Genomic DNA, 21,304 nt, shown 5'->3' with positions numbered 1-21,304 from the left:
GTTAAGGGGTAGTCCAGTCCTGTAACACAAAAGCCCAAGAAAAGAAACCCAATAAAACTATTTTGACAGAAACCCAGTGATCTGCATTTTGGATACCTTAGACACAGGCCAAGCTGAAGATGCTTTCTCTGATTCAATCACACACACACACACACACACACACACACACACACACACACACAGAGAGAGAGATATGTAGATAGATAGATAGATAGATAGATAGATAAAGATACATATATATCTCTCAAATAGTAGAAGTGGGCAAAGAATGTTTAAATCTGGCCTTACCAGGCTGTCTACTTTAGATCAGAAACCACTGTTTGTTCCTCTAGTCCATGGAAGGTGCTCCATGTCTGTTAGGCTCATTTACCTGACATTCTTTGTAATGTAAGGTGAGCTGGTTGCTTCAATTGTCATGCCCCTAAACACTAGGGTTGACCCAGTGTTCCCCCCTCCCTCTATGCGGAGCCTGGGAAAATGTGAGCTGGAGAGCAAGAATTTGTAAGTGTGTCTATTGTAGGATGCTGACACGGTTGACACAAGTGTTTTGGTCCAGCTGGCAGGTATCTCCCTGGAGTGGAGATGGGTGGATCAGAATGTGATGAGAATGTCACCAGCCATTAGGATCATCCACCTCCCTTTGCAAATCACACAACCTTCTGGCTTCAGAGGTACTTGCCTCATTGGAAGAACAGAGCTAACGTGAGTATTCTCGTTTATTTAGCAGTTATTATTATTATGGGAAATTAGCAAATAGACATTTTCACTTATATCACAATCTTCTGAACTTTTCCTAATGTGGGTCTATTCCCCTGAACCTGATGATTTATGGTGAATGAAGTTCTGGACCCGGCCAAGATGGGGGCTAGAGCCCAAATGGTGCTAGCCACACCAGAGGTATGACACTCTAGAACTTCCTGGCTCTGAAGCTAGCTAGCCTTCCTAAACATTTCTCTTTTTTTTTTAATTTTTTAATGTTTATTTATTTTTAAGAGACAGAGAAAGTGTGAGTGGGGAACGGGCAGAGAGACAGAGAGAGAGAGAGAGAGAGCGAGAGAGAGAGAGATACAGAATCCAAGCTGTCGGCACAGAGCCTGATGCGGTGTTCGAACCCACCAGCCATGAGATCATGACCTGAGCCGAAGTCGGACACTTAACTAACCGAGCCACCCAGGTGCCCCCTTAAACGTTTCTAATATTACACAATATCTCAGGAAGTACTTAATTCTACCTGAGTGATATTGTATGCTAAAATGGGCAAGCGAAATATTAGTGAGAATAAGCACTTTCTCTATCCCACTGGATTGCTAAAGTACATTCAGGTAAAATTTTTCAAAGAACAAAATGGTGCTTGCAAAAAATAAATTCCTTTCCTTAATAAACACCAAATGGAGATTATCTTGAACCAACATAGACAAAGGCCATTTCATAAAGTTGTGCAAGCTGTACACTGCTCAAAGGCACCCTTCCTTTCATAGGCATTGTAGACTTTTGTGTTTACTGGCCAATAGGAGTCAATGCCTTGAAGAAAGTCTGCCTTTTTCTAAATTGCACAAAGACAAATAAAGGCTAGCAGTAGCTCTGTAGGCATCCGTATCTAGTAAAAGGACCAGGTAACCAGCACCAACATCTTCTTTTATCTTTTTTCACTACATATATAATATATAGATATTATATAGACAGCCACCCCAGAAGTTCCTCCGTGTGCCCCAATCATAACCCCTCTTCCCTCAAAGTAACAATTGTCCATGATAGTTGTCACTTCTTAAAAATCATTTTATCACCCAAATCCAAACGTGCATCAGTAGACACTATTGTTTAGTCTTGCCCTTCTTAAAACTTTTAGTATCTTTAAAAAAATTTTTTTTAATGTTTACGTATATTTGAGAGAGACAGAACGCGAACGGGGGAGGGGGAGTGAGAGAGGGACACAGAATCTGAAGCAGGTTCCAGGCTGTGTGCTGACAGCAGGGCTGTCGATGCAGGGCTCGAGATCATGACCTAAGCCAAAGTCAGACGCTCAACCAACTGAGCTACCCAGGTGACCCCCAATTTTACTATCGTTTAATTCTCTTTTAATCCACAGAATTTCTCCTCCACCCCTTCCATTTCTTTACAAATCATTTGTGGAAGAATTTGGGCAGTTTGACCTATAATTTCCCAGTGTCTTGATGTTGCTGACTGCCTGCTCACAATGAAGTTCAACACGTTCCTGTCTTCTGCATTTCCTGCAAATTGGAAGCTCAGTCCACTTAAGGATCAGACCAGGTTACAACTCTTTAGCAAGACTATAGGTAGTGTCCAGCAATACTACAGAAGGCCCATATGTCTGGTTATCTTCGGTTTTTAATCTGTGCCACTATTGATGCTGAATGCCTGTATGTGTCCAGCGGGGGTTGCAAAATGGTGATATTCTATCATTTCTTTTTCATTTTGTAATTAGAATAGTTTTATAAGATACTGTGCCCTTAATTTACTATTTGGATACCAAGTGGCACAGTTCATATAAAAACCAGGGTAAATGCTTAATTCTTTCCTTTTATTTCCCAGTTTTCAAGATATGAATTGGTTTACCTTTCCTGAAGGTGATCAGTTCTTTTTTTTTTTTTTTAAGTTTATTTATTTTGAGAGAGAGACAGAGACAGCCAGCAGGGGAGAGCAGAGAGAGAGGGAAAGAGAGAATCCCAAGCAGGTTCTGCACTGTCAGCACAGAGCCTGACGCAGAGCTCAAACTCACAAACGTGAGAACATAACCTGAAATGAAACCAAGAGTCAGACACTTAACTGACTGAGCCACCCAGGTGCCCCAATGATCAATTCTCTCTAATATTATGAATTTAAACATACATGACAGGTTTCAATTTTTATCATTACTGAAGGTCAAACTGTCCCATCTTGACCAGTAGGAGGCTGAGTCCTTCTGACATGACCTCAGAAGTCTTTGATAGTTTCCTTGTTATCTAACATGTTCCAACTCCATTTTATAGACTTCCTGCCCTAGACTTATTTCTCCAAGAAGCCCTAATTTCTTTTACAGAGAAATGAGTGTTTCAAAACCACAGTCTGGGTGTTGGGGATGCTCTTTGCTAAATTAGACATTGTTTCTAGAACTTTTCAGCAGAATGAACTACGAAATATTATGATTCAAAGATAAAAACATCTCATAAATGTATATTGTACTTTCTATGCAGATTCAATACTATGGAGTTTTTACTTAACCACTCTATAACAGTGGAATCTCCTGTCTTGCATTCTGAGAACTTGGGTTCTTAAAAGCAGAGGGAATGACAGAATTAAAACATCCCAACATTACTGTTCTGACATTGCACAGCAACAATCTCAGAATGACAATACTAATATCACCACCAATATGATTCTCAAAAACATTTAAGTGTTTTTGCATATACCTTCCTACTTTCTCCATTAAAATAAAAGTTTATTACATCTACACATTGAGACCATGTAGCCATTGCACACTATACTCTCCCCCATGGTCCAGGACACTATTTAATGTGTAAGTTCTTATGTTGGTGTCTTTCTCATTGTTTCAGTCATTTACAATACATTCTACTAGATTCCTCAGGAAGAGCTCATGGGAATAATATTCCCTGAATGTTTGCATGTTGATAACTATTTGTGTCCTTTATTCTCAGAGTCAGTTTTGCTGGGTATAAAATCCTTCGCTCACATTTTCTTTCCTTACTTTAAATATGTTGTTTCATTTTTCTCTCAATAAAGCACTGCTGTTGAGAAGTGTAATTATAAGCTAACTTTTCTCTCTTGTAAGTCATGTGCACTTTTTATTCTAGAAGCTCATTTTTTTTTCTGTGTTAATCATATTGTCAACATTCTCAGGTATGCAGTGTGCTCTTTCCATGTAGCTTCAATTTTTTTTAATTTCAAAAAAGTTTTCTTGAATTCATCTTTACAGTTCAGTTGCCTTGCTTTGGTTTTCTTTGTGATCTCCAGCAACCATATGTTTGATTTTGTTTGCCTACTTCAATATACACCACTTTCTCTTTAATCCTTTTTATCTCTCTTAATTAAAAAAATTAATGTTAATTTTTTATTGAGAGGCAGAGAGAGACAGAGCATGAGCATGGGAGGAGCAGAGAGAGGAGGAGACACTGAAATTGAAGCAGGCTCTAGGCTCTGAGCTGTTAGCACAGAGCCCGACACAGGGCTCAAACTCACAAACCATGAGATCGTGACCTGAGCTAAAGTCAGATGCTTAACTGACTGAGCCACCCAGGCGCCCCTCTTTCTTAATTTTTTTATTTTTAAAAATGTTCTGACTTCTAGTTTCCAGTTCCGCATGTAAGTATCTTAGAAATTACCACTCCATCCGAATAACAATTCTGAACAGACTGGAAAACCAACAACTCTTTTGGAATCTGTAAGAGAGTGTATGATACACAAGGCAACCTGATGCCCCCAGACTGAAAAGAAAGACAAGTGAAGTCATAGGTTACCAGAGAGAGGCTCACAAGTGTAAAACACTGTGGGAACAATACCAGAACAGGAAAACCTAAACTGTAATTGACAAACTGATGGAGGCTCAGTGAAAACAGGTCTGAGAGTTAAAAACTCCAGGGGATTCAGTAACAATATTCCACAACATTGTGAAATATACTTCCAGCAACTTGACCGAGTTCCCACAGTAAATACTGGAGAAAAATCCCCTTGCACTTCTATGCTTCTAGCAAGGGAGGGGGAAATAAATCATTTTGAAATACGCCAGAGCACTCTGTTCTTCTTAACAAGACCTGCCCTTCAGGGGAAACTAGTTAACCAGAGCCTAACCTGCTGGGGTATTATCAGAGCCAACTGACCTGGAGAAGGGAAATACCCAACCACAATCACCTCTAGCCTTCTATGTGGGAGAAGGGAAATATTCAACTCCAGTCCACTCTAGCCATCCTGTCCTACCTAGAGAGATTGAAAAAAACTGAGAAACTCTTGTGAAGTTCACAGTCCAGAGGCACAGTCTCACTGAAAGAGTGAGATTTCATTGTAGAACTATAGAATACTTCCTCATACCTCACACCTCACCATTACACTACTAAAGGCCTATTCATAGCCAGGCATTTTATCCAGTACTTCATGTCCAGCTATCATGAAAAAAAATTACAGGGACTACCCGAAGGCAAAAAACACAACTCGAAGACACAGAGAAAACACCAGAACTAGACATAGCAGGGATGTTGGAGCTATCACATTGGGAATTTAAAGCAACTATGATTAATTCAGTAAGGGCTTTAATGGATAAAGTAGACAGTACATAAGAACAGATGGGCAATATAAGCAGAGAGATGGAAATCCTAAGAAAGAAGCAAAAAGAAATGCTGGAGATAAAAACTAAAAAAACAAAAAACAAAAAACAAAACCACCGTTAACAGAAATGAAGAATACGTTTGAAGGGCTTAGTAGTAGACAGGACATCACTGAGTAAAAAACCTCTAAGCTAGAGGATATATCAATAAAATCCTTGAAAACTGAAAAGGAAAGAGAATAAATATTGAGAAAACCAGAATATCCAAGGACTGTGGGGCAAATACAAAAGGTGTGATACACGTGTAATGAGAACACCAGAAGGAGAAGGAAAAGAAAAAAATCTTTGAAACAATAATTATGGAGAATCTCCCCAAATTAATGTCAGACATCAAACCACAAATCCAGGAAGCTCAGACAACACCAAGCAGAAAAAATGCAAAAAACCACAAACTAAACCAAACCAAACCAAAATACTACACCTACATATACCATTTTAAACCAGAGAAAAGATCAAGGAAAAGCTCTGAAAGAAGGCTATGTAAAAGAATACCTTCCTATGGAAGAACAAAGGTAAGAATCATATCCAACTTCTCCTAAGAAACCATTCAAGCAAGGGCACTGGGTGGCTCAGTTGGTTTCAAGTGTCCGATTCTTGGTTTTTGGCACAGGTCATTATCTCACGGTTTGTGTGTTTGAGCCCCACATCAGGCTCTGTGCTGGCTGTGAGGAGCCTGCTTGGAATTCTCCCTCTCCCTCTCTCTCTGCTTCTCCCCTGCTTGCTCTGTCTCTCTCAAAATAAATAAACTTAAAAAAAAAATCTTTTAAATTAAAAAAAAAAAGAAACTATTCAAGCAAGAAGAGAACAGAGTGGAATATTTAAAATATTGAGAGAAAAAAAAAAACCAACAACATAGAATTCTGAACCTTGAGAAACTAACATTCAAAAGTGAAGAAGAAGAAAAAAAAGACCTTTTCACAAAGAGATATTGAGGAAATTTTCTGCCTATAGACCTGCCTTGCAAGAAATGTTAAAAGTTCTTTAGAGGAAAGGGAAATAACATAGGTCAGAAACTCAGATTCACAAAAAGTAACAGAAAGCAACAAAGAAGGAATAATTGAAAAACCTTCATTTAATTCTTGACTGATTCTAACAATTTATTCAAAATAATACCAACAACATATTCAATTATGTGTGTATATAGAGGTGTGTGTGTGTGTGTGTGCGCGCGCGCGCATGCTTATATAAGTAAAATGAATGAGAGCAATGATACAAGGGACAGAGGAAGTACTCAGACTATCTGAAGTGATATAATATATAAGTAGACTTGGATTAGCTGAAAATGTACATTGCAAACTCTAGGGCAATCGCTAAAAAAGAGAAAGAGAGGAAGGGGAGGGAAGGGAGGGAAGGGGAGGGAAGGGGAGGAGAGGGGAGGGAAGACCAATATGCTAAGAAAGGAGAGAGATTAAAATTGCATAAAATGCTGAATTAAAACAACAGGCAGAAAAAGACCAGAAGACCAAAATAGGAACAAAGGACAAGGGCAACAAATAGAAAAGAGTAATGAATATGATAGACATTAATCCGCTTACATCAATAATCTACATGCCCTAATTAAAAGATTATCAGAGTGAAACCATATGGTATTTGTCTTTCTCTGAATGGCTTATTTCACTTAGCATCACACTCTCCAGTTCCATCCACGTTGCTACAAAAGGCCAGATTTCACTCTTTCTCATTGCCACGTAGTACTCCATTGTGTATATAAACCACAATTTCTTTATCCATTCATCATTTGATGGACATTTAGGCTCTTTCCACAATTTGGCTATTGTTGAGAGTGCTGCTATAAACATTGGGGTACAAGTGCCCCTATGCATCAGTACTCCTGTATCCCTTGGGTAAATTCCTAGCAGTGCTACTGCTGGGTCATAGGGTAGGTCTATTTTTAATTTTCTGAGGAACCTCCACACTGCTTTCCAGAGCGGCTGCACCAATTTGCATTCCCACCAACAGTGCAAGAGGGTTCCCGTTTCTCCACATCCTCTCCAGCATCTATAGTCTCCTGATTTGTTCATTTTGGCTACTCTGACTGGCGTGAGGTCATATCTGAGTGTGGTTTTGATTTGTATTTCCCTGACAAGGAGCGACGTTGAACATCTTTTCATGTGCCTGTTGGTATGGAAACCAATTTGACAATAAATTTCATATATTGAAAAAATAAAAAAAATAAAAGATTATCAGAGTCAATCACAAAAACAAGAACAAACTATATGCTGTCTACAAGAAACCCGCTTTAAACACAAAGACACATATAAATTAAAATTAAGTGGTCAGAGAAAAATAAACCATGTCAACACTAATTAAAAGAAAGAAGGAGGGGCACCACCTGAATAGCTCAGTTGGTTAAGCAGATGACTTAGGCTCAGGTCATGATCTTGCAGTTTGAGTACAAGCCCCACATTGGGCTCTGTCCTGACAGCTCAGAGCCTGGAGCCTGCTTCAGACTCTGTGTCTCCTCCTCTCTCTGCCCCTCCCATGCTCATGCTCAGTCTCTCTCTGTCTCTCAATAGTAAATAAGTGTTTTAAAAAAAAATTTTTTAATAAATGAAAAGAAAGGAGTAGCCATATTAATTTCAGATAAAGCAGATTTCAAAAAAGGAAAAGTTATCAGAGATAAACAGAGGCATTACATAATGATAAAGAGGTAAATTCTCCAAGAAGATGTTATAATCTTTAATGTGTATGTGCCTAAAAACAGAGCGTCAAACTATGTGAGGCAAAAACTAATAGAATTGCAAAGAGAAACAGATGAATCCACTAACATAGTTGCAGGGTTTGACATCCCTCTATCAGAACCAGCTGGCAGAAAATTAGTAAAGACAAAGTTGAACTCACCACCATCAAACAACTGGATATAATTGACATCTATAGACTACTTAATTGAACAACAGCAGAATATATATCCTTCTCAAACTCACATGGAGCATTCACCAAGATAGACTACATTCCTGGCAATAAAACAAATTTAAGAGACAGAAATCATATGTCTGCTTTCAAACCACAATAAAATTAAATAAATATAAAGATGATATAAAATATATAATATAAATATATATATTTTTAATTTTTTAATGTTTATTTATTTTGGAGAGAGAAAGAGAGAGAGACAGAGTGTGAGCAGGGGAGGGGCAGAGAGAGGGAGACACAGAATCTGAAACAGGCTCCAGGCTCTGAGCTGTCTGCACAGAGCCAGATGCGGGGCTCAAACTCACGAACTCTGAGATCATGACCTTGAGCCGAAGGGACACGCTTAACCGACCAAGCCACCCAGGCACCCCTATAATATAAATATTAATTAAATCAGTAACAAAAGATGATTGGACAATCTCAAAATACATGGACATTTAACAAACAAAAAACATTTCTAAATAACTCATGGGTCAAAGAAGATATCCCAAAAGAAATTTTAAAATATTTTGAACTAAATGAAAATACAACTTAGCCAAAATTTGTGGGATGCAGTGAAAGTACTTAGAAAGAATTTACAACATTGGATGCATATATGATCTAAAATCGATCATCTAACTTTCTATCTTAGGAAACTATAAAAAGAATAGCAAATTAAATCCAAAGTAAGCTGAAGTAAATAATAAAAATTAGAGCAGAAATCAATGACATTGAAAACAGGAAGCTAACAGAAAAAAAAATTAAAAAAACCTGATTCTTTGAAAAGATCAATAAAATCTGGAAGCATCTCACCAGACAAAAAGAGAGAGGACAAAAATTACTAGTATCAGAAATGAAAAAGGGGATATCACTACAGACCTTATAAACATTTAAAGCATAATAAAGGTATACTATGAACAACCCTATGCCCACAAATTTGCCAACCTAGATGAAAATGGACCAATTCCTTGATAGACACAACTTGCCAAAATTCATACAAGAAAAACTAGATAATCTGAATAGGCCTATATCTATTAAATAAATTGAATCAATAATAATCAGTAATTAAAAGACTTCTGAAACAGAAAGCACTAGGCCCAAATGGGTTCACTGGTGAATTCTATCAAACAATTAGGAAGAAATTGTACCAATTACCTGCAATCTCTTCCAGAATACAGAAGCAGAGGGAATACTTCCCAACTCATTCTATGAGGCCAGCATTATTCTAATAACAAAACCAGACAAAGATATTCCAATAATTACAGACCAATATCTCTCATGAACATAGATGCAAAACTTCTCAACAAAATAATAGAAAATGCATCTCAAAAATGTATAAAAATACTTATACACCATGTCCAAATGAGATTTATTCCAGGTACGCAAGTTAGCATTCAAAAATAAACTAATGAATCCATCACATCAACAGGTTAAAAAAGAAAAATCACAATGATATGACAACGATACAGTCATATCAGTAAATGTGGACAAAATTCATGATAAAAAGTCTTAGTGAAGTAGGAATTGAGGGGAAGAATCCTCAGCTTGATAGTGAACATTTACAAAAAACCTACAGCTAACATTATACTTAATAGTGAGAAATTCAAAGCTTTCCAGCTAAGATCAGGTACAAGGTAAGGATGTCTCCTCTCATCACTACTCTCAACATCATACTAGAAGGTCTAGCTAATGCAATAATACAAGAAAAAGAAACAAAAGTTCAGTTGAGACAGGAAGGAATAAAACTATTTGTTCACAAATGACATGGGCATCTATTTTAAAAATTTGAAAAAAATCACCAAAAGTCTCTTGGAACTAATAACTACAGCAAGGTTTCAGGATACAATTTCCTATATACCAGCAGGAGTAAGTAGAATTTGAAATTAAAAACACAATAACATTTATATTAGCACCTCCCCCTCCCCAAATTATATACTTAAGTATAAACTGAACAAAAAAAGCACAATATCTATGTAAGGAAAACTCTAATGAATGAAATCAAATGAATAAATAAATAAATGGAAAGACATTCCATATTCATGGATAGGAAGGCTCAATACTGTCAAGGTGTCCATTCTCCCCACATTGATCTATAGATTCAATGCAACCCCGATCAAAATCTCAGCAAGTTATTTTTGTTGGTATCAACAAAGTGATTCTAAAGTTTATAGGGATGGGCAAAATACATAGAATAGTGAACACAATATTGAAGAACAACAACATTAGACCACTTGAAGCCTTAGTATGAAGTTACAGTAACCAAGACAACATGGTGGTGTCAAATGAACAGACAAATAGATGAATGGAACAGAACACACAGCCCAGAAATAGAACCATGTAAATAAGTCAACCGATCTTTGACAAAGGAACCAAGGCAATAGAATGGAGAAAGGATAGTTTTTTCAACAAATAGTGCTAGAACAACTGGACATCTGCATGAAAGAGAGAAAGAGGAAGAGAAGAGGGAGGAAGGGAGAGAAGAAGGAAGGGAGGAAGGGGAAAAAAGAAAAATCTAGACGTAGAGTTTATATCCTTTACAAAAACTAACTAAAGACGGATCACAGACCTAAATGTAAAATACAAACTATAAAACTCCTACAGTACAACATAGGAAAAGAAACCTAGATGATCTTGGGTATGGCAATGACTTCAGTATACAACACCAAAAGCACAATCCGTGAAAGAAGTAATTGATAAGCTTAACTTCATTAAAATGCAAAGCTCCTGCTCTGTGAAAGACAATGTCAAGAGAATGAGAAGACAAGCCACAGACTGGGAAAAACTATTTGCAAAAGACATATCTGATAAAAAGACTGCTCACCAAAATACACAAAGAACTCTTAAAACTCAACAATAAGAAAGTGAACAACTCAATTAAAAAATGGGCCAAAGACTTCAACAGGCATCTCACCAAAAAAAGATATAAAGATGGCAAATAAGTATATGAAAAGATGCCCAACATCATAGGTCATCAGGAAATGCAAATTAAAACGATGACATACCACTACACACCTGTCAGAATGACCCAAGTCTAGGACACTAACACCACCAAATGCTGGTGAGGATGTGGAGCAACAGGAAATCACCTTATTGCTGGTGGGAATGCCCAATGGTATAGTCACTGGGGAAGACCGTTCGACAGTTTCTTACCAAGCTACACATACTCTTCCATACAATCCAGCAATAGTGCTCCCTTTTACTTACTCAAGGCAGTTGAAAACTTATGTCCACACAAAAACGTGCACACAGATGTTTATAGCTTTATTCATAATCGGAAAACTTGGTGGTATCCAGGATGACCCTCAGTAGGTGAATGGATGGATAAACTGTAGCACATCCAGACAATGGAATATTACTCAGCACTTAAGAAGAAATGAGCTACCAAGCCCTGAAGATGTGGAGGAAGCAAATTACCACGAGAAAGGTGTCAATCTGAAAAGGCTACATAATATATAATTCCAACTATGTGAAATTCTGGAAAAAGAAAAACCATGGAGATGGTAAAATTCAGTGGTTACCAGGTGTGGCGTGGGTGGGGGGAGAGGTGAGACGTGGGTGGGGAGGAATGAGCAGGCAGAGCACAGAGGATTTTTTGAGTAATGAAAATAGTCTTTATACCATAACGATGGATACGTCATTACACATTCGTCCAAACTGGTAGGCACGTACAACACCAAGAGTGAACCATAATACAAACTATGGACTTTGGGTGATTATGACAAAGTGTCAAAGTAGGTTCACCAATTTTAACAAAGGTACCCCTCTGGTGGGCTATACTGATAATGGGGGAGGCTATGCACATGCAGGGCAAAGGGCATAAGGGCAATCTCTGTACCTTCCCTTTAGTTTTTCTGTGAACCTGAAAAAAATTTTAAGCCTTCAATTAAAAAGTTGTTTTCCTATCACATTTCTCTTAAGGCATTATCTGTTGTGTTCATTCACTCTTATGGCCTTTCTAGTTTAGTCTTCGTTTCTAAAATAATTTTTTCTTTTATTTCTCATTCCCTCCTGAGTTACCACCTCATTTCTGAATTTTCTAATTACAACTTGGGTTATTCTTTCATGCCTTATTTAACTTTCTTAATGTCCTTCAGTTCATTTTGGAGTAGTAAATTAATTTTGGTCTATTTTGTAAGCACATATTTCTGGAATTACTTTTAAAAGTTCATTTATTTATTTTGAGACAGAGAACAAGCATGTGAGTGGGGGAGGGGCAGAGAGCCAGAGGGAGAGAGAGAACCCATCCCAAGCAGACTCCACATGGTCGGCTCAGAGCCCAATATGGGGCTTGATCCCATGAATTGTGAGATCATCACCTGAGCCGAAATCCACAGTCGGACTCTCAATCGACTGAGCCACCCAGGCACCCCTGGAATATTTTCACTGTTCATAAGAATATTATTCTAATCCTAATTCTCTTTCTCTTATAATAACTTTGCATGGGACTTGATGCTGATTCTCTTCTGTTGTGCATTTTTAACGTGAAATTAGTTTTCCTAAACTATGAGAATGAATCAAGCTAAATTTTTTAAAAAGCTCTAACTTCACAGAGCTCCCTCTTCTGTTGTTTGTGTGAACTGTTAAAAAAAAAAAATGACACATTGCTTTCAAATTTCCTGGCTGTTCTTCCCTTCCTTTGAATTGGGCCTTTCTCTTGCCCCTACCCAGTTCAATTTTGATACCATTCCCAGTAACTTCCCAGTGAAGGGCCCGGTACTAGAAGGCAGCTCTGGCCGGTCAATTTTGAGGGTTCAAAGGGCCGGCGCCTTTCATCCCTTATGACAAGCCCTTTGCGCTCAGCAGGTATTAGAACAGGCAACATGCCTTCACCTTCAGCTGCTGTTCTCAAATTGGTCTGAGTTTCCTAGTGAAACTATTTGGGGTTGGCTATTTGGGGTGCTGTTCTCAGACACAGTGAAGAGCTATACTGTGGCTTCTTTTTGTCTCCCACACAGATGCCCATCTCATGCAAGTCTTATGGTTACTGGTATTTTTGTCCCCAAATACCTGCATTTTGAGATTTGTGGCATCCTGCCACCTGGTTTTGTTGTAGAGGCGGTCTATCAATTTGGATTTTACTACATGTCTCTGTATGTTTTTATGTGGGATTATGTAGGTGGTAGGCTACTGCCATTACCACCACCATCTTCCCAGGATCATTATCATCTTTTAATTCAAGCTGATTTTTGCTATGTTCTTCCTTTTGGTTCCTTCCTTTCAGCAAGTCACAGGGAAAACTTGGCTTCAGTTTGTAAAGAGCCCCTGTATTTATACATAAATACATACATACATACATACATCATTTATATATATAAATATAAATATATATTATATAAATATAATATATATTATATACAAATATATATATATATATATATATATATATATATATATTTGTGTGTGTGTGTGTCTGGGAGAGAGAGGGGGTCATGCGTTGAGTGGAGGCTGCTAATTGGGGGCAGGTTGCAAAAAGTTAAAGACACAGCTTCTGCCTTTCGGAGTTCGTAACCTGAGAATGCAATACACATCCACTCAATGAAGCAGAACTACAACTACTTAGTTTCCAATCACAGCTCTTATTAGCTTGTCACGCCAACTGGGGCAAATCAACTTCTTGGGATTTGAGTTTCTCCATTTGTAAAACACAAGCATATCACCCGCCCTGTCCAACTGTATAGGCTGTAGGGAAGAAAGAATATAATGGAGGTATATGCACTCTGGTCACCAACGACCTGCATCACGGGGGCAGGAATCACATGCTCTTCATCTGTCTCTGCCCCTCAACGCCTCCGACAGTGCTTGACACATTCTGAGCACACCGTGTTTGCACCTTGGAAAAAAGTACTAACAGCCCTATTATGTGATAATTAACTTTAAAAGTTCCTCAGTCTCATCAGTGATGACAAGAGTTAATAGGCCCTTGTTTGGGGGTTGGAGAGGCTAGCCTGGAAACTGACCCTTCACATTGAAGAAATGGCCTTCACTTCAAAAGTCAACCATCAGAAGACACAGAAGAGCTGAGTTTTTAAAAATGCATTTTTTATTATTCAGCCTTCAGCAGAAATGTCACCTTTCTAAAGCAAGCTGTTATCATGCGCTCCCCGTGCCAAACAGGCGCCTCTGAGGAGCAGGATTTTATCTCAACGTTTTCGTGATTTGTGTTTCTCTTTCAAGGAGCTCCATGCCTTAAGGCACCTGAAACACTAACAGGAAGAAGTTAAGGTTACAGGAGGAGCAGACTCCAACAACATAAAACAGGGATTTCTGCGGAACGGTCCAGGATCAGCATCAAAGCTACAGTAGGCAGTCACCCTGTCCAATAATTCATGTCCTCTCAGTACAGCTCACTGCTTTCTGGTGGGCTCGTTGGTTGAGACCATATTCTCAAAGAAACTCCATTTTGTGACAGGGCCCCCATTAGCAGGCTCAGCCACATGACAGGCCTAGACACAGCCAGCACAACTGCTGGCGACGCTTGCCAATAAGCCAGATGCTGCCACATATTGGCATCTGGGTCCTGGAATAGCAACCATGTTCTCAGTCTGGCTAGGGATTCTGACCCTAGCTACGGAAGGAGACAAAGGAAGGAAAGAAAGAGACGGAGCAAGGGGAGGGAGGGCAGACGGTGGAAGGGTCTCTTGGTAATTTCCCTACCATGGATTTAGAGCTTCCGCAACAAAAGGCTCGTTGGAAAGCTGCTACCAGCGCTGCAATGGGCGGGAGAGGTAGAGATGGGGAGCGTCCTCCACCCAGCGAGCTATTTTGGCACCTGGGGAGCGGGGGTAGCTGATTCAAAAGGAGACAGCTGCAGCAGGCAGCGACGCTCACCCCTCCTCTCCCGCAAACCATGATAGCCCACAGTGGAGATAAGCTACTGGATATAGCTTCAATCTGCAGCAGAGGGACGGAGAGTGGCAGCATCAGGATGGCTGTTGCTTTCGGCTTTCTGGGTGCCAAGACTCACCAGCGCCAGGAAGGCCAACTAAGCGGTGAGGGTGAGACCCAGACCGGCAGTCTGGGGGAGATGCTTACAATCAAGAAAGGACAACTGTGGTGTTTTGGCCCCAGGAATAGGGTACAGGTGAAAGGAAGCCCTGTGCCCTACAGTGACTTTTGATGCCGAAGTGAACCTAGCCTGAGTGAGTCTTCAGGTACCACTGGCATCATTATTAGGCAGAAGTATGGCCTGGCAGGGGGCAGGGGGTGTTGAACTGAGTTAAGCTTAGGGCCTGAAGAGGTGAGAGTATAAGAAGCAGGCAGCATTTCATCTTTCTCAAAATATCAAGTTCTATGCAGCATCCCCTCTGCCCATATCACATTTGCCAAGAGCTGCTCAGGGCCCTACACCCAAAAGAGTACTGGCCTCTGCAGTCAGAAGATACAGGGAAAGAGCCCCAAAGGTCATTTCCCAACAGGAGAGTTGATTCTTTCAGGGGCAAGGTGGCCTCTCTCTGTTCACCAGATCCCATCCTCCCTAACCGGAACCACCGCGGCGTGCCCCTCGTCACCATCAGGGGCGGTGCGAGGGGAGGGGTGGGCATTAGCGGGAACCCCTGCCCACCCCTGGAAAAAGTTTGAAGCATGTCCTATCAATGGCACTTTAAGCAATGTGAGGCTGAGTCCGGGCATAGCGAGAGCACAGAGACAGACGAAACACCCGCCGTCCCTGAAATCCCACCTACTGAAAAGGCAAAATTATCTAAACATTCTGCACGTGCTCACGAGCGGTCAAATATCCATTTGGTCAAAATAAACTTTATGAATCATCTTACCTAATAATCGAGGTACCTTATAAACAACAGAGCCTTAAAGTGAAGAGTAAGAGGACAGTGGATGACCCCCCTCACAGCACCCCCCAACCCCTACCCCCACCCATGCACACACTTAACCTTCAGGGAACATCTAGGACATTTCACTTCCCTCCTGTGAAGCCTGATGCCCATTTTCAAAAGGCAGAGCCGAGTCCACGAGTCCACCGAGAAACCACCCCCAGCTGGGTCCCTCAGTTCTAAAGAGAATACTCTTTATTCTCTTCGCTGAGAGAGCTCTGCCGCACCTCAGAATCCGATGAGAACATTCTGGTGTCTTTCCTAAACTTAGCTTAGCATCTTTAAATTCAGATTTTGGACAATGCAGGGAGCAAATACTAAATTCCTGCTGTGGCTCTGCTTTAAGAAGGAGCAAATAACCCAAAGGTATACAACGCGTAATGAAAAGAATTGTCAGTATCATGCGGTGTTTATTCTATTTCAAAAAGGGATTTGAGAGAAGAGCACTATCTATAACAAAGGGTGGGTTATTTGAATCCAGATAACCGAGACAGGATTGGCTGCGTGTCTCTGAGGGAACCGAATCACTCCTCCTGCGCTCCTCCTCTCACCCCCTCTTTTTCTTTATGCAATTGGCTATTCCCCTTGCCATTTCCCTTCCTCCTGTCCTCACTTCGGGTGAGTCCCGTTGACGCAAGGCCTCCCTGGGCCAGCCTCCTGGGAAACATTCTAAGTGTTGGGAGATGTCTTCAAACCCCAAACACATATCACAAGGAGGGTTGCATAAGATCATACAAGGCAGAGGCAATGAGTTTCCATTAAACTAAGCCAGTGGTCCTCAAATTTAACCATGCGTCAGAATCACTGGGAAGAGCTTAAGACAGACTCCTGTCTGTGTCAGCCCCCAGAGTTCTGAGTCAGTAGATTTGAGACAGGGCCTGAGAATTTGCATTTCTAACAAGTTCCCACATGGTGCTAATGTTGATGGTCTGAGGATCACTTTTTCTTTCATTTTGCTGAAAACTTCTGTATTTGGCAATCATTTCAAACTTGAAGAAAAGTTGCAAGAACAGTAAAAATCACCCTATTCCCTTGACCCAGATTGGGACCACTTTTTGACAACCACTGAGCTAAGCTAAATATGTGTCAGAGGTCTGGGACAAAGAGCAGTCACCTGGCAGAATGTAATGCCTTCTAAGAGCAAGAATGGAGGACTAGCCATATAAAAGCAAACCAACTATTTAAAAGCAAAGGATGGGAAGGAGTGCCACAAAATGATAAAAAGAAATGGAGTTGGGACCTGGGGGGTTTTAAGCTATGAATAGTCAATATCATTATCAACCAATGGTTTGTCTCTCTGGAGATTCCTTGGGGGTGATTTTAAAAACAACAAATCCATAATCTCCTAGTATAAACTGGCTTCAAGAAACAAGGAAAGCAATTATTTGATAGGGAAACTCTACTCTATACACAAGAGACATGGACAAGAGGACGATGATGTACCCCCTCCTTTGTTTTCTACCACCTTAATTCAGGACTTCATCTCTTGCCTGAATTTCTGCAATAACTCTGAACTGATCTCTCTGCCTCTAACCATGCTCTCTCCAATTTATTCTCCATTCTAACCCTAAAATTATCTTTTCAACAGCAGGCTGCAATAACGTCAGCTAAGAACTTTCACTAGTTCCCTACAACCTAGAGAATGAAACTCAAACGTCTCAGCCAGGCATTTAATGCCTCTGGCCCCAACTTACCTTTCAAATGCATGTATCTACACACCAGCCAAAACAATATGCACAGCTTCACTTTTCCCCATCTCCAGGTTTTTTTGCACACAATTGTTTTTGGGTTTGGGTTTTGTTGTTGTTGTTGTTGTTGTTGTTGCTGCTGTTCCCCTGGAATTTTTCCTTCTCCCCAAACAAAATCTTAAAAAAAAAAATCCTTATGTTTAAAAATACTATTCAAACTTCAGGCTACTGCTCCAATACAAGAAGCTTTCCTGCGGTTCCTCAGATCTCTCCTTTGTGTGCTCACCATACCTCTATTTGTACCTTATAACACTTACAACATTCTGCCCTACTTATTATTTATGCTTTCCTTCCCCTGGGTTTTACAAGGTCCTTGAAGATAGGCACCATTTCTTTTGTTCAGTGACCAGAGAAGTCCAGAACAGGGAAGAAGGGTAGATGAAGAGGAGACGAAGAGAGGAAAAAGAAAAAATGAGAAAACAGTGGGAGAGCATGGTAAGGGGCGGGGGGACTCGGTTTTAAAGTTCTCTCAGTCATTCAGAATCTTTTTGCTGAAGACAGATTCTTCAAATATTTAACGCATTTCCTTTCCAGAACAAGCCCAAGAGACCGAATAGTTACATGAGTTTTCTTTTGTTTTGCCAACACTACACCTCCTTCTCTTCTTGTTTTCTATCTGTCACTCTTGAGCCAATTTTATGGATCTCTCCCATGTGAAAAAGGCAACATCACACCACACCATTACCACTGAAATAGATTTGAACCCCTTTACACTTGCCTTTTTTTGGTGAGGCTGGTCGGACTACTGCCTTGTGGACTAGCTCTAGGAGGAATTTGATCAACATGACTAGAAGAGATAGCTTTTTGATATGAAATTTCTTTGGGACTTACAAAGACAGGATACCAACAACTCAAAGCGTGACCGAAAGCGAGTTCATTTGTCACTCTTTCTCGCAACATTCAGTGAGAGGGATTTCTGCCCCAAAGAAATCACAGTAACTCTTTGCAGACACTCATGGCCTCTACCAGCCGTACCAGCTGTCTTCAGCAAGGAGATGGAGACAGAACAGACTCTGACAAGCTTGTCACTTAATCTTTTCCAAAAAGGCAGTTCACTATCTCTTTTCCTGGAATAGCAGGAATAGTTTCACTTTCCGCCTACCTCTTCCTGGGAGAAGAACAAAGGATTGCCCTTTAAATCTAGCTCAACAAAGCAGGCTCTCTAGTGCTCCAGACACCAGGGCCAGCACGGCTGACAAGTGCCCTGCTTCATTTCCCTCGACTACCTCATTCAAGTTACTTTCTCTCTTCCACCTCCACAAATCTTTTCTGCCTCTCTTCCTCCCTGAGGTGAGATCCCTGGATCAAGGAAAGAAGTCATGGGATAAGGCCAAAAAATGCAAAGCCACACCATCTGACTATATATCCCCACTACTGTAAATCTTCCCAAAGAGGAAGCTTGTTCTCCAGTTTCCGATTTACTGTCCTTGAGAAAACAAGTGATTCCGAGTCACAAAAAGTGACCGTAGTACTTTGCTTCCCATTTCCCTGCTGCTCTTATGTTTACAACTTTATTTAGAAAGAGCTGACTTCACAGCTTTTACCATTTAGTAACCCTTCAGCATAAGGACTTCATACGAAATCCTTAAAATGAGCTGAGCAGACATCAAATACTCAAAAGTCCAAATTACCTAGGCTGGTAGAGGTTAATGTTCTGCATTAAACAGGAAGAGAAAGTATCAATTTTGTACTCTGATTATGCCTGCCAAAGAACTGAGTCAAATAAACACATAACAGATGATGGATGAGGGCAACAGGGGTAGAAATACCACCACAGCTTTTGAGAAAGGTCTAAGAAGTGAGCAAATGTAGGTGTGTCCGAACCTCCTTTCACCTCTTGGTACTTCTTTCTGGACCTTCAACTCTCCTTTTCCAGTGTAGAGCTCACTGAGAAATAACCTTTTAATATTGCATTCTATTTATAATTTTTATAGCCACATAACCACTGAGGGCTATGCTGCTGAGAGGGTAGACGGCAGCGACCCAAGTATGTGGTATTTACTAGAAAACAAAATTATAAGGAAACAGGTAAGCACGAATTTAAGATCTGCACTAACCTTGTCTTTCTCCGATGTTAGTTTATCAACTTAGCTCACTCTGAAAAACAGAAAGTCCACATGCTGTGGAGCTTAGAACTTACCTACCCCTTCATTCTGTAAGTGGGGGAATAGGTCTAGAATATTGTTCTTTGATTAAGGTAAAAATGTTAGTAAGTCACAGAGATCAGACCAGGACACGACTGTAAGGCTTTCTATTATTTTCTACAATCCTCAAAGAAAGAGCCTGAAATACCAGGCTTCATTATCCAGAGCTTTAGCTAGCCCAGAGGTTAAATCAATTACTCTTAAGAAGAAAAATGATCCAGCTTACGCCTTGGCTTCTGCTATAAAGCATTCCCTAAGTGAGTCAAATAAAGATGCTACAAGGGGCCCCTTGCAAAGCCAAGAGCCTTTCACTAATACAGTCAGATTTTTTTCTGCTTGGATTCATAAATATGGGCAACCGAATTCAATGAGGGCATTCTATGTATGAAGTCCTAATGTAGTGTTTCTGGCCATAGTGTAAGTATTATTTATAATTTTATATTCTTCAATACATCCATTATATGAAAGCAAAACTCGATCGTGGTTCACAATGACTGAAATAAGAGATGATAGAAAAAACTTGAGGGTCAAAACACAACAGGAATTGTAGCTGTTTTAAAATGTTTAAAAGGGGGTGCCTGGGTGGTTCGGTTGGTTGAGCATCTCACTCTTGATTTTGGTTCAGGTCATGATCCCAGGGTCGTGCGTGGGATTGAGCCCCATGTCAGGCTCCATGCTGAGCACTGGAGCCTGCTTAAGATTGTCTCTTTCTCTCTCTCTCTCTCTCTCTGCCCCCTCCCCCACTCATGCTCTCTTTCTAAAATAACTAACTAAATAAGTAAATGTTTAAAAGGCAGTTTAAATATGTTCTCAAGAGTTCAGTTATGACAAGTTGAAAAGTACTATGTCTCAAAAAGTTTTAACTCATGTCGTAGTTGAATTGCTAAAATGATGGCATTCTCTTTCACTTTTCGGGAGCTTAACTCTACTTCTGTGTAATAGAAATGGTAGACTTTCATATCCTATCTTAAGATAGGTGGCATTATATCACACTTATTATTGACAACCTGCTTATAAAAAGCATCATAAAATAATGACACTGGTAATTTCATATAAAAATATAAAATCAAATGAGAGTAGCGACTTGAACAGATGTTTACACATCAATGTTCATAATGAGATTGTTCACAATAGCCAAAAGGTGGAAACACCCAAATGTCCACTGACAGGTGAATGGCTAAACAAAATGTGGTCTATACATACAGTGGAATATTATTTAGCCTTAAAAAGGAATGAAATTCTGATATATGCTATAGTATGAATGAACCTTGAAAACGTTATAAGTGAATTTAAGCCAGACACAAAAGGATGAATGAATATTATAGGATTCCACTTCTATGAGAGACCTCAAAGAGTCAA

General features: G+C 39.9%; 1 protein-coding gene across 15 annotated transcripts in view; it reads right to left on the bottom strand.

Annotated features, from left to right (window-relative positions):
* Positions 1-21,304, bottom strand: part of RPS6KC1 (ribosomal protein S6 kinase C1) — a 318,908-nt gene that overhangs the window by 118,846 nt on the left and 178,758 nt on the right. For 10 of the 15 annotated variants that reach the window (XM_053208752.1, XM_027074461.2, XM_053208747.1 and 7 more), the window contains one exon: positions 17,748-17,918. The exons of 3 other annotated variants lie outside the window; for them this stretch is intronic. In XM_053208752.1, coding sequence (XP_053064727.1) covers positions 17,748-17,918 — 171 coding nt within the window. Of the gene's footprint in view, positions 1-13,659; positions 14,428-16,629; positions 17,919-21,304 lie in introns of those variants that run through there. 2 more of the 15 variants (XM_027074457.2, XM_027074456.2) reach the window with 2 other exon arrangements.

This window comes from Acinonyx jubatus, chromosome E4 (genome assembly GCF_027475565.1).
Source record: "Acinonyx jubatus isolate Ajub_Pintada_27869175 chromosome E4, VMU_Ajub_asm_v1.0, whole genome shotgun sequence".
Taxonomy (NCBI): domain Eukaryota; kingdom Metazoa; phylum Chordata; class Mammalia; order Carnivora; family Felidae; genus Acinonyx; species Acinonyx jubatus.
The sequence above is the reverse complement of the archived record's forward strand: the minus strand, read 5'-3'. Positions and strand labels throughout refer to the sequence as shown.